General features: G+C 43.3%; 1 protein-coding gene across 1 annotated transcript in view; it reads left to right on the forward strand.

Annotated features, from left to right (window-relative positions):
* LOC140339850 (membrane-spanning 4-domains subfamily A member 15-like) overlaps positions 1 to 9425 on the forward strand; it is a 46625-nt gene extending 37200 nt beyond the window's left edge. Inside the window, exons 5-7 of the mRNA XM_072424750.1 lie at positions 6352 to 6456; positions 8185 to 8298; positions 9026 to 9425. Coding sequence (XP_072280851.1) covers positions 6352 to 6456; positions 8185 to 8298; positions 9026 to 9244 — 438 coding nt within the window. The 3' untranslated portion in view covers positions 9245 to 9425. The remainder of the gene's footprint in view (positions 1 to 6351; positions 6457 to 8184; positions 8299 to 9025) is intronic.
* The last annotated feature ends 4754 nt before the right edge of the window (positions 9426 to 14179 follow it).

Consider the following 14179-nt stretch of genomic DNA (forward strand, 5'->3'; position numbering starts at 1 on the left):
TTGCAGCCACTCCGCAGGGCTGAAGAAAGGTAGTGTAGGTATACGTCTGAAATTAATAGACTCTGCCACGTAATCCACCACCGCTTTCTGTTGTTCAGCCGGCCGCTGCAGCATGTAAAAGGTGGAATTCCAACCAGGGGCCACATCACAAATTAACCGATGCACTGGCAGGTTGAGATTTCGCTGTAAATCCACCAATCTGGCACTGGCTGTGTACAACGGCGGAAATGCGCTGACAACTTTCTGGCCTTCAGCAACAGCGGCTGAAGGGCTGGGTAATTCCTAAGGAAGCGCTGTACTATCAGGTTCATGACAGGAGCCAGGCAAGGTACATGTGTGAGTTTCCCACAACGCAGGGCTGCCAGCAGATTGGCCCCGTTGTCACTGGAGTCTTTTGGGAGTTAGCCATATGTCCTCTTGCTCCTGCAGGGCACTTAGAATGGCTGCACCCGTGTGGCTGAGGGAACCCAGGCTTCGCAACCTCAGGACTGTTTGGCAACATCTGAATTGTGCACTGAAATAGCAAATTGCAGGTTGTTGCTGGTGGTGAACAGATTCTGCCGAATGGGAAGTGCTGGGTCTCCATGGCAAAGTGTCCCTGGAGGAAGAGGTTGAGGCACAAGAGTGATAGCAAAAACCTCATTGTGAGAAACCTCATTGTGAGAAAAAAAACTGAAAAAACGATTTATAAGTTCAGGGAAAGGATAGGGAGGAATCATTATTTGTGGTGAAAGCGTTTAGTGGCCTATTTCAGTACAAAAAGAAAAATATATTCTCAGTTCACTTCTGCAGTTATTTGTGGTGAAAGCGTTTAGTGGCCTATTTCAGTACAAAAAGAAAAATATATTCTCAGTTCACTTCTGCATTTATTTGTGGTGAAAGAGTTTAGTTACCTATTTCAGTACAAAAAGAAAAATATATATGCACTTCACTGTTGCAGTTATTTTTTCAGTACAAAAAGAAAAATATATTCTCAGTTCACTTCTGCAGTTATATGTGGTGAAAGCGTTTAATGACGTATTTGAGTACAAAAAGAAAAATATATACGCAGTTCACTGTTGCAGTTATTTGTGGTAAAAACGTTTAGTGGCCTATTTCAGTACAAAAAGAAAAATATATTCATTGCTTTTAGGGGTGTTTTAATTTGCTTTTAATTTATTTAGTTCAGCTAAAAGTATGTCAGACAGAGAAGGGAGAGGAGAGAGGAGAGAGGCCATGCCAGAGGCCTAAATGTTTCTGGCTCAGGCATAGGTTGCAGCAGAGTAAGAGGGCGTGTCAGCAGGAGTCGCAGCGGTCATCTAGCGGTCGTATCTTGACCAGCAACCCCGTCGATTGGTTAACTCGGTCATCCACTTCATCCCAAGTGACATCAGACACCCCCAGCCAACAGTCGGTGGGTTCATCAGACACAACCCTTAGTTGGCATGGCCCGGGAGCAGGCACTGTGCCCTCACCTGTCCTCAACCTGCCTCTGTCCTTTGCAGTTCCCTCCGCCACAGAAGTAATGTATGCTGTGGGCTCAGCTCCATTATACAGCGAGGACGAGCTAGTAGAGGACAGTCAGCAGCTACTGCCCAGCCAAGATCTGGAGGAGACATCCGCTGCTTCCTCCGCTAGGCGGGCAAGTAGTGATGAGGAGAGTGGCATGGAAGGTGGTGTTGCGAGCGGTCAGGCTCCTGACCCAGAGACCGTTGAGGAGGACATCAGTGACATGTAGACACTACTCGATGATGATGAAGCCAATCGCACTTGGGAGCCGGGTGAAGAAGTGGCTTCATCATCATCCGGAGAAGAGAGTAGCAGCTTGCCCGTGAGGCAGCGGCTGAGCCAGCAAGGTGGTAGCATGGCTGGGAGTCAGAAGGGTGGCAGCAGTGAGAGGTCAGGAGCCAAACGTGCCCAGGGTAAACCACCTGCTTCGCAGCAGCCTACCTGCTTGGGAAGTAGTAGTGCAGGGGTTTACGAAGGCAGCAGGGGTAGCAGTCAGTCAGTACGGGGTGTTGGGGGGAAAAATCACCTACTCGGCGGTGTGGCAGTTTTTTGTTAAGCCACCGGAGGAGGTTAACATGGCCATATGTAGAATATGTGGGCAGAAGGTGAAGCGTGGCCAGGGTGCCAATGTTGGCACCACAGCCCTGCATCAACATATGCAGCGTCACCATAAAGTGGCCTGGGAGAACCGTGGCTTCCATGTGGTGGTCCAGCCTGCCGCAGCAACCGCTGCATCACCCAGTGGCACGCTCCAGGTTTCAGGCAGTCAAGGCTCCACCCCCTCAGCCGAAGGGAGCTATATGTCATTTCCATGTTCTGCTGGTCCAGATGCTCCTGCTCCTCCTACTCCTCGCCAGTAATTCCGTCAGCAATCGATCACTGAAGCGATTGCCAAGAGACAACAGTATGCGTGCACTCATCCATTGGCGCAGAAGCTGAATGTGCTCCTGTCCTGCACCAGTTGCTGCAGTCCCTCCCTTTCCAAGTCGTGGACTCTGCACCTTTCAGAGAACTGATGGCTTGTGCCGAGCCGAGGTGGAGAGTCCCAAGCCGTCATTTCTTTGCGAAAAAGGCAGTACCAGCCCTGCACAAATATGTAGAACAGAAGGTGGGCCAGTCTTTGAGCCTGACGGTGTCTGCCAAAGTGCACATCAGTGCCGACGTGTGGAACTGTACCTACGGTCAGGGACAATACATGTCCTTTACGGCCCACTGGGTGAATGGGGTTCCTGCACAGCCACACCAGCAACTTGGCCAAGTGACACTGCTTCCGCCTCCACGTTCTCACGCCGCTGGTCCTGTGACAACGTCCGCCTCTGCCTCCTCATCCTCCACAGTGTCCTCCACTGCAGGGACAATTCACAGTGCCCCCCCAGCATACCACATGTGCAGGGCACAGCGGTGTCACGCTGTTCTGCACCTGGTTTGCCTGGGTGAACAGAGTCACACAGGGGATGAACTGCTCCGTGTGATTCATCAAGAAATCGAATCCTGGCTTTCTCCCCGACAGCTCAAAATTGGAACCATGGTGTCTGACAACAGGAAGAACATGGTGTCGGTGCTGCGTCAAGGAAGACTGAGCAATGCGCCCTGCATGGCACACAAGTTCAATCTGGTTGTCAAGCGGTTCCTGAAGTCTTCCACCCATATGCAAGACATCATAAAAATGGCCAGGAAACTTTGCACTTCAGCAAAGCATGCACTTCAGCCACTCGTACACCGCAAAGCACACCCTCCTTGAGCTGCAGAACGGCATCCCCCAACATAGGCTGATGTGCGACGTTTCCACCCATTGGAATTCCACCCTCCATATGTTGGACCGAGTTTACGAACAGAGAAAGGCCATCATCGATTTCTTGATGATCCATGTGGATAGGAGTACTCCCATGTGTAACTTCGATGTCAGCCAGTGGCAGCTCATGCGTGACACCTGCCGTTTGCTTAGGCCCTTTGAGGAGGCCAGGACTATGGGATGAACAACGTCAGTCCACTGCTTCATGTCCTGGAACAGATGCTGGTAAATCTGGCTGGTCAGGGGACTGGAGTCGTGGCGCCTAGATCTCACGGCCACATGAGCCCTGTGGGGGCTGAACTGGAGGAGGAGGAGGACATTGGAGCACAGGCATTGTATAGCGAAATGGGTGTGGGTGGTTTTTCTATTCAGGTGACAGGGGAGGAGTAGCAGGAGCAGCCAGAGGAGCAAGGAGATGAGGAAGATGGAGCAGAGGACCCAGACACACGGTGGCAGTATACAGTGGAAATGGAGGCAGGGAGTCCCTCCGAGTCACTTGCACAAATGGCCCTCTGCATGCTCACTTGCTTGTGTAGTGACAGCCGAATTGTCACCATTCAGCAGAGGGATGACTTCTGGCTCTCCACCTTGTTAAATCCTCACTACCGGTGCAAAAATGGGGTCCTTTTTTACATAGGCTGAGAGGGAGGACAAACTGAACTACTACAGAGACATCCTATGTAGTCAGTTGGCCGCTGTCTATCTGCCCCATCGTCCATCCTTTAGCAGGTCTGACCAGGAAGGGCCCTATGCACTCACGTTCCACTGCCATGGCTGCTGGGGAGGGGTGTGGTGGCAGGAGCAGTACCAGCTCCATCATGCTGGGGAGGGGTGTGGTGGCAGGAGCAGTACCAGCTCCATCAGCAGCAGCCTGAGTCTAGAGTCGCTGATGAGCAGCTTTCTTCACCTGCATAGTGAAGAAACTACTCACCAGCAGCTATACATAGAGCAGAACCTGAACCAGCAGGTGGTGGCATACTTGGAGTGCACCCTGACAGCCTTCATTGAAGATCCACTGCACTACTGGGCAGCCAAACTGGATTTGTGGCCGCAACTGGCCAAGTTTGCCCTGGAAAAGCTGTCCTGCCCGGCCAGTAGTGTGGCATCAGAGCAGGTGTTTAATGCGGCAGGGGCCATAGTTACCCCAAGAAGAACTCGGCTGTCCACCCAAAATGTGGAGAGACTGACCTTTGTCAAGATGAATCAGGCGTGGATCTGCCAGGATTTCCACCCACCAATGCCTGATGCATCTGATTAAATGATCCATGCCATCTCATGCAAACCTTGACAAAAGAGACCGGTTTCTTCTGGCTACCTGCCTCAGCTACTACTCTGATGCTGCCAGCCGCCTGATGCCACACATGCTCCAAGTGCTCCTTCTTTCACCCACCTTCGTCAGCGGGTACTGGTATTGATACCCACGGCCCCACTCTGTCATCGGGTCACATTGTGGTCTCCTGATGCTGCTGCTGCCATCTCCACACGGTCACCTTGCTTCTTTGTGGTCTCCTGATGCTGCTGCTGCCATCTCCACACTATGTCATCTTGCCGCTCTGTGGTCTCCTGATGCTGCTGCTGCCACTTCCAGACTCTGTCATTGTGCCACTCTGTGGCCTCCTGATGCTGTTGCCAACTCCAGACTCTGTCATTGTGCCACTCTGTGGCCTCCTCCTGATGCTGCTGCTGCTGCCACTGCTCTCTGCAGGCCGGAAATCAATGTTTTTTTAACACGATTCGCCGCAAATAAATTCGGATTGAAGCAAATTTTTGAATCGAATTTTTGAGAAATTTGCTCATCTCTACTCCTTTACATAATGCTGTACACGAGACCTTACAGCCGATGATGAAGAACTAGGAGGTACAGGTGTATCATGGACTGTTTGGGACACCTGTAGGGCCTGTGTCTGGGACTGGGATGAAGGGGGGGGTACAATCACTTGACCTAGGCTGGGTCATGTACTCTACTACCTCTTGTTCATGGTGTGGTAATGATGGACGCCCACCGCCAACAGCAGGTCTTCTTGTTCTCGGGTCTGCAGCTAAAAACTAAATTTTAGATCTACACTGACGTCACCTCACTAGAGGGTTTTAGTAAGAGTTGTTGAAATTTAAGAAAATTTTCACTAATGTTGGTATGGAAAGACTAAAAGTGTTGGAACCTAGGTGAATTACATATGCTCCACAGAATGATATTAAAAGCACATGTTGTTCAAGGATAAAGGATTTATGAATTATTGGAATATTATCACATTCCTGCACTTTGAATGAAAGAGAGAAAATGGGGTGGGGGGGGGGGGGAGAAGGAGGGGTAGAAAGGGGAGGAGAGAATAGGAAAAGGAAAGGGAAACAATTTGGGGAAAGAAGAAGAAAGGAATAAGGACATTTTTAACTGAAAGGTATTGTGGTATTACTCACGGTTGAATTGTTTAAATGTTTTTAAATATATTCAGTTATTCTTTTTTATTATTTTGGAGCATATATTTGTATATATTATAGTTTGTCTACAAGGGGTACTGTTGTCTATATATGTTTGAACGTTAGTAAAATTTTATTGTCTTTTGTATATTAAAAAATCAAAAAAAGTATTGAAATACAAAGTGTGTGCGTGTGTGAGGGACATCTCTTCTTACACAGTTTTCACTTTGGAAAAAATGTTAACTCAACTCTCATTCCAAACCACAAAATTTTGAATTCCCATTACCTTTTGCCTTAATAACTAATATCACCAGGACAAACAGAAAATGCTGCAGGGGTTCTAAGCTTTCCACACATTTGGGCCTCTATCTTCTATGACCTCTCCTCCCGAAAATGCAAGGCTAAATTGTTAATATACATCTTAACTGTAGAACAAACTTTTCATTTTTCTTCCAGGTCAAGTTACTGAAGTTAAAAAAAAGCCTTGCATTTTCAAAGGAAGGAGGTCAGCAATGGCAAACCTTGTATTCATCTTAGGTTCTCCCTGTAGATTTTATTTTGTTAAAATTACATATCATATATTGAAAAATGATCCACTGTCCTCTGTACATAAAGGTTATTTATGATGCTAATTGTTTCCACAATTTTCCTAACAGGTAAAATCATTCATCACCATGAACAGTCTCAGTGCTATAGAGGCAATTGGAGTCATCGCTATATTTTCTTATGACATTTATCGAGCTGAGTATTTTGGGGCATATGTAAGTATAGCAAGAAGCCTCATGGGAATAAATATATAGACAACTAAACTAATAACTAAAAGACTGTGGTCACTATTATACCTTAAAAGCCATTTAAAAAAAAAATTCACTTTGATTCTTGCACTTATTATGCTGTCCTTAAAGAGATATACTGAAATTGGGGAAAAGGGTTCAAGGAAAGTAATGTTGGTGTTGGGGGTGCAGTTTTCAATGAAATGGTCAGATTACATATACAAATACACAAATCATCATGTAATGTCCTGTGCATTTAATAGGCATATTACATATATCATCTTAGAACTATAAATCAGAACAACTTACATTTAATTACTGAAATACTAATACATAGTAAACCTAAAAAAAAATTTTTTTTTGGAATGGTTACCAGAATTATCAGTTGTGAGTTTATATTGAAAAATTACTGCAATTTAGCATTTGAATTACTGGGGATTATCTGTTTCATAATATCATTGTTAATATTTTTAATAAACAGGATTTATATAGGACCAACATATTACGCAGCACTGTAGAATATATAGTGAATCTTTCATTATATATATATATATATTTATAGTTAGAAGAAAAGAGTTGGAGAGAGAGGGCTTTTAGTAGGCAAATAAAAGTTCACACATTCATTATTGATAGATTTTAGGTATCTTAAGTGCCTGGTGCGTTTCGCCCGTAGGCTTCCTCAGGGGATTGTTGAGATCAAAGAGTTAGGGGAACAGTAACAATAGCTAGCAAAAACAAAAACAAAAAATCAAAAAATATGACATTTACCTCGATATCAAGAAATCAAAAGTAAATCAAATATTTTGCAATAGTAGAGGATTTTTACCTACATAGTGTAATCACTGTACTTTAAAATCAAATGGAGGTACCAAGGAAACATCTATGTCAAGGTACCCCAAAACTTACACTATTAAATAATACATGATAATTGATAAATACATGAGTCATTATTGGTATTAATGCGTGAATAACGTTAAAGTAAAATGTATGTACTTACATTTGTGTCTATAGGCGAGCAGTAACTATTTGCTGTGTTCAATGGCATGAATATAAATTTATATGATGGTGTAAGATAAAGCGGGCAAGGATAAAGGTAAATAAGGATATATAATAGGAATATTAGATCAATGTCACTTTCAGTTTAAATATAAAAAATTGTAATTTATAAATCATAAAACTTTAGGCTCCCAATCAGTAATACTTACTCTAATAACTAAATGTAAATGAGATTCTGGGTAGGTATAATAACAGCTTATTAAGAAATAACCAAGGTATGTTTAAACAACCTAAAAATCGTCCTTATCTAGTTATTGACTTAAACCTCTTCAAAATGTAATCCCCCCTTTTTATACATTTTCTAGAATCATTTAATAAGCTGTTATTGTACCTACCCAGGTACATAATATTTGATTCACTCTTGGTTTTTTGATATCGAGGTCAATTTCTTATTTTCTGTTTTTGTTTTTGCTAGCCATTGTTACTGTTTCCCTAACTCTGATCTCAACAATCCCCTGAGGAAGCCTACGGGCGAAATGCCTTAACTCTTTTCTTATAACTATATTAATTAGGCTAGGCAACCCAAATTCCTTACTTTGAGTAATTGAAAAAATCCCTTCTGACATTCTTCTTTATTTATATAATTTTTTTAGATACTTTTTATCTGAAAAAGGTACATATAATTCAGATTTTAATTTTGTCATATTGCTCTTTTCACAGTACTTAACAGTGATCCTTGTTTTTATGATTATTTCAAACGTGTTGGAATTCAGTGTTACTGTGGCACTTTGTAACGTTGGGCGACTTGCCAAAAAAGCAATGTCCACCAGGCAGGTGAGTGAAAGAAATTATTAAAATATATTGGCTTTTTCAACAGTGTCATAGAAAAAGAATTGTATAAGCCTTTAGCTCAATCACCATTGTCTTTGTTTTTTCAATCAAATCAAAAAAAGCAACTTTTCTAAATAAATTATAACTAGCTTTTTTTGTGAATTATTGTGAATACATGTATCCTTGGTGTAATACTTTTAAAACGTTTTTATAAAAGAAAAAAAAAACTTTAGAATTTAGCTTATTGATATTTTCCTCTTTTTTATACCTTAAAGTATTTTTGTATTGTAGATTTGGAAATGATGGATCATTTGCCATTAAATTATCTTTTGTGCATAGGTGTTAGTCACTGGTAATTAGAGCTGTGTCTTTATATTAAAGTGTGTTCTTTACAACATTTCAAAATTCTTATTCTAATGGTATCTTGAGTGCAAAAAATATTGTCTTTTACTCAAGTATTTGCAGAATGTAAAAGCCTTAAGACAACTACGGTACTTTAAATGTGGTCCCTAACTCTTGTATAAAAGACTTCACATCTTGAAACACACCAAAAACCCAGCACACATCAATGGCAACTGAGAACCCCCAGTTTGTCCATGCACTTAATCTTACTATAACGATGGAAACTGCTCTAGCTTTGTGAAGTTATTGTTAAAAATGAAAAAAAAATAGCTACTAACCAAATAATCAATCAATTTTTTTTTTTTTATTTTTTTTTTTTAATGTTAAGCCTGCAGCACAAATGTTTACAATACCAACCCAGTATGGCAATCCCATGACAAGTCAACCAGACAACTCGCAAAGGTTTGGTGGCCCAAACCCTTACTTACAGCCGCAAAGCTATCCAGCCCCTTCTGCTCAGCCTGGACTGAAAAGTACACCAAACTTCACCCAACAGGAATGCACATGTGGTTACAACAACAGAGGGTTCAATATGCAATACAACTAGCGGCACTTAGCATGATCACAAGGCACCATTGCTAAACCACTTTATAAAGAAAAAAGCTGAATAGTAATATCTGAATGCTAACAGTGGTAAATTATTTCTGACATGCTCAACTTGTTTAGGTAAAAAAAATGTATATTTCCAAATGTGTTGTTCAATAAACTTACTTCTTTATCTAAAAGAATCTATTTATCTATTCATTTTTTTTTTTTGTATGTCCAACTAAAGTTTATAATTAATTTAATGTTATATTGCTATCCACAGATAATCAGATGCCATCACATTATTATCAGTTATTTGCCCTCACCTAATTTCCATTCTTTATTATATCTGAATTGGAATGATTTTGCTGCCAGTAACATCATTCTCTGTTGCAGACTGTAAACCATAGTTACATAGTTAGTTGGGTTGAAAAAAAGACATAAGTCCACCAAGTTCAACCACTAGGGAAATAAACATATTCCAGATAAAACCCTATAGACATAGTTGATCAAGAGGCAGGCAAAAAAAACTTTATAAAGCATGGTTCAAATCACTCCAACAGGGGAAAAGAATTCCTTCCTGATCCCATGAGGAAACTGGATGTTTCCTGGTATATAAGCTGGTATTGCCCCCTTTTGCAAAAAAAATCTGGTAGGCCTGCTCACCTGCCAACTAGTATCTGACATTGATTTATTGAAATATTTAAACACTCTTTCATGTCAAATTTTTTCAATAGAAAGATGTATGTGGGTTTTGCATGAATAGCTTGTTTTAAACAGTTTTCCTAGTGTTTTAGAATATGTTGAAAGATTCAATACTAGTTTAACTTTACTGTTTGTACAGACGTACCCGCATTTTTATTTAGCACATTTTGAGATAAAGTACAATGCTCAGGTAACAAAAATGCCTACAATAAATGTACCTGCACCTTTGGGGGAATAATTTAGCAGCTACATAAACCCTGTTTATTGTCTGCTTAATCTTTAAACCCTAGAAGTCTTTAAATCTTTAAAACCTAGAAGTTTACATGAATATTCTAAAATCCTTTGATCTGTGATGCAAATTCTTCATAACCATTTAAATATGATGAAACGTTTTTTGTTTTTAGTATACCGGTGTAATGCGCCTGGACACACAAACCACAGCCAACTCCATGAATCTTTTTATCATGCTTTATTGCGTAGTCAGAAAACAAGCCAAAGGTCATTCACAAAAGGTCAGTCCAATGAGCGTGGTACAGATGGATGAGGCAAAAGCAGGTCAGGAACAATCCGAAGTCAGGGCAGGCAACATGCAAAGGTAGTCTGAAAAAATCCAAAGTCGGGGCAGGCAGAGTTCAGGCAGAATGAGATATCAGACCGGGTCGCTATTGGTGAGGACACAACAGAAGTCAATAAGATAACCAACACACATAGAACGCACCCAAGCACACTGTTATACAGAGGCTTATTACGGGCAATGGTGTTCATGACCGGTTCTCCTTAAATGGGCTGAGTGCCCAATGACCAATTAGCTGCAGGAAATTCAAACTATGTCCCGCCCCGCAGCGAGGCAGCCGAGTACCTCGCCCCCGGGGGTACAAAAGGCACGCGTGGCAGTGCGCGCAGCCGTTCCAACAGCACCCCTGGGATGTGCTTTGCCTTGCACGCCTGCTGGAGTGCTGAGAATGTGAACATCACTGTCCACCTCCTTTGGGATGCTGGGGATGCCGCCTGGCCGAACAGTAGTTTGGCCAGAACGGATCCCTCTGCTGGCAGGGAGAGACACGCTGCCAGCAGGGCAGCAGCCTCAGCCACGCTGCCTGCTGCAGCGGCGTTTCCCTCGCTGCCTGCGATCCTCAAGGAAGCCGCGGGCTTGCTGGACAGGTAAGTACCTTCCAACCAGTATACCGGAAATCATCAGAAAGGCTGAACACCATCCTAGACTTGATTTATATAACCTGCTGCTCAGACACCATCCTTACATAGGTACATAGTAGGTTGGGTTGAAAAAAGACATAATTCCATCAAGTTTAACCACTAGGGAAATAAACATATCCCAGATATAAAACCAGTTTTAAAACATAGTTGGTCCAGAGGAAGGCAAAAAAACCCTGGTACAACTTGCTTCAACAGGGGAAAAAAATTCCTTCCTGATTCCATGAGGCAATCTGATGTTTCCTGGGCCAACAGTCACTGTTATTTTTACTTTAAAGCCTTAATCCCCAGTTATTTTCTGTGCTTCTAGAAAAAAAACATCCAGCTTTTTCTTAAAGCAATCCACATTTTCACAGACCTTACAGTGAAGAATCCCTTCCTTATCCAGAGCTTAAACTTCTTTTCCTCCAGACGTAAAGAGTGTCCTCTTGTTCTTTGTAATGATCTCAAACTGAATAATGGGGTTAGAGAGTTTTCATATGGACTGTTTATCTATTTATACAGGGTGATCAAATCCCCCCTTAAACGTCTCTTCTCAATGGACAATAGATACAGTTCAGCTAATCTCTCCTCATAGCTGAGCTCCTCCATTCCTTTTATTAGTTTAGTTACCCTTCTCTGCACTCTCTCCAATTCAACAGTGTGATCTTTGTGAACTGGTGCCTAAAATTGGACTGCATATTCCAGATGTGGTCTGACTAATGCTTTGTACAGGGGCAGGATTATGTCTCCATCTCTGCAGTCTATTCCTCTTTTAATACAAGAAAGTACTTTACTAGCTTTAGATATTGCAGCTTGGAATTGCATGCTGGTATTAAGTCTATGATCCACCTGAACCCCCAGATCATTTTCCATTTCTGACTCCCCCAAATGTATTCCCCCCAGACAGTATGAAGCATGCATGATGTTAGCTCCCAAGTGCATAACTTTACATTTATCTATAATAAATGACATTTGCCACTTGGCTGCCCAATCAAACAGTACATCCAGGTCTGCTTGTAGATTATAGACATCCTGTATGGACTTAATTCGATTACATAGTTTGGTGTCATCTGCAAACACAGACATGGTACTTTTAATCCCAAACTCTATATCATTTATGAAGATGTTAAACAGTAAAGGTCCCAACACTGAACCCTGGGGTACACCACTATTACCCTTAGACCATTCAGAGTATGAATCATTATTCGCTACTCTCTGCATGCGATCTTTAGGCCAGTTCTCTATCCATTTACAGATTGACTTTTCTAAACCTATCGACCCTAACTTGCATATTAAACATCCTTGTGTTTGTGACAGCCACTAGGAAGATCACCTCCAAGTAGAAACAGGGGGGCACTGCTTGTTTGAGTGGACCGGTAGGGGGGTCCATGTGAAGTTTATGTATGCAGTGAAGTTTATGTATGTTTTGAGGGCCCTTAGGTATCTCACCTCAGGAGGAGGTGAGGGAGAAAATTTGGTGAGGAGAGTATGTTGAAATATTTTCGCTTCTCCCGCTTGAGCTTTTTAATTTGGATAGGGCGGGGGGCAATGAGGGTAGAAAGGGCGAAGATGAGTTACGGCGTCATTGCCTGGTCCCGCATACCTTTGGGAATTGGCTGCAGGCCTTTTCCATTTTAGCGAGTGTGGTGGGAGAAAAAGCGCCTGAGAATTGCTCGGCTCTTTTTGGATATCTGGAAGGTATCAGTGAGGCTTATAGGGTGTATGTGGGACAAGCCTGGCTGAAGTATGATGAACAATTCAGGCAACGGATGGCAGTCCACCCTACATTGAGGTGGGATCATAAGGACATAGGGCTCTAGATGCATTTGATGACCTCGGCAAAGGTGAGTAATCAGCCTTTTCTTGGGGGAGCCGGAAGCCAGAACTCATCCGGTTTCTCGGCCCTGCGACCAAAGGGGACCTGTTGGAAATTTAAGGAGGGGGGTGTGTAAGTTTGGCAACTCCTGTCGTTTCCAGCACGAATGTACTGGTTGCAGAGGAGCACAAAGTTTTGCCCACTGTGGGAAGCAGTTCCATCCACGGGGATATGGTCCTGGAAAAAGGGAGAACCGCAGTGAACATAGAAAGGATGCGCCTTATCCTACATACCCTGACAGGGCGGCAGCCGGGGTATTGGAGAAGAGGTTTACTTCAGGTTTCATGATCCCATGCGGTATGGTACAGGTCCCGCTGTTACCACAGAATATAAAGTCGGCGATGCGCTACCCGGAGGTTGTAAGGGAAAAGTTGAAAAAGGAGGTGAGTTTGGGGCGTATGGCTGGTCCTTTTTCCGAAACCCCTGTGGGGGGTCTTGTGTTGTCTCCACCGGATACCCTCAGATTCACCACTTGTCATACCCTACAGGGGTTCGGTAATGTATTGATTAATCCCGAACTGTGCTCAGTGTCCTATGCTTCTTTTTATAGCGCTGTTGGTTGGGTGAGGAAATGTGGAAATGGGTCGCGGTTTCCTGTGTGCTAATGTTCTGCACATTTTTGGAGTGGGTGGTACACAACTTGGCAGAAGTGCGATCTGTATTACAATATTTAGATGGTTTCTTGTGGGTGGGTCCATTGTGCCTGGTGAGAGAGCTGTATTTTGTGGGAATAGTAATCGATACTTTGGCCTTGGAATGCAGGCTTCCTGAAACTAATTGGCTGATCTGAAGAAGGAAGTGCAGAAAACTGCTGGAAGGCGCAAGTTACGTTTATGCCAGCTGCAATCACTGTTGGGAAAGCTTAATTTTGCGTGTAGAATAATGCCTATGGGAAGGATTTTTGTGCGGCGGTTGGGGGCGGCAACTGTGGGGGTTCGATGCCTGAGTCATTATGTCCAGTTGAAGGCTGAATTGAGGGCAGATTTGGTGGTTTGGCACAAATTCTTTGAGGAGTGTAATGGGAGGGCGTTATGGATGGCGGGGCGGGAGACGTTGGCAGACATGGATCTCTACACGGATGTGGCAGGGTCAGGTGGGTATGGTGCATGGAGTGCAGGCCCTTGGCCCCAGGGCTGGGTGGACTCTGGTTTGGTGGGGAATATGGTTTTGTTGGAATTATTC

Source organism: Pyxicephalus adspersus, chromosome 10 (genome assembly GCF_032062135.1).
Source record: "Pyxicephalus adspersus chromosome 10, UCB_Pads_2.0, whole genome shotgun sequence".
In the NCBI taxonomy this organism is placed as follows: Eukaryota; Metazoa; Chordata; class Amphibia; order Anura; family Pyxicephalidae; genus Pyxicephalus; species Pyxicephalus adspersus.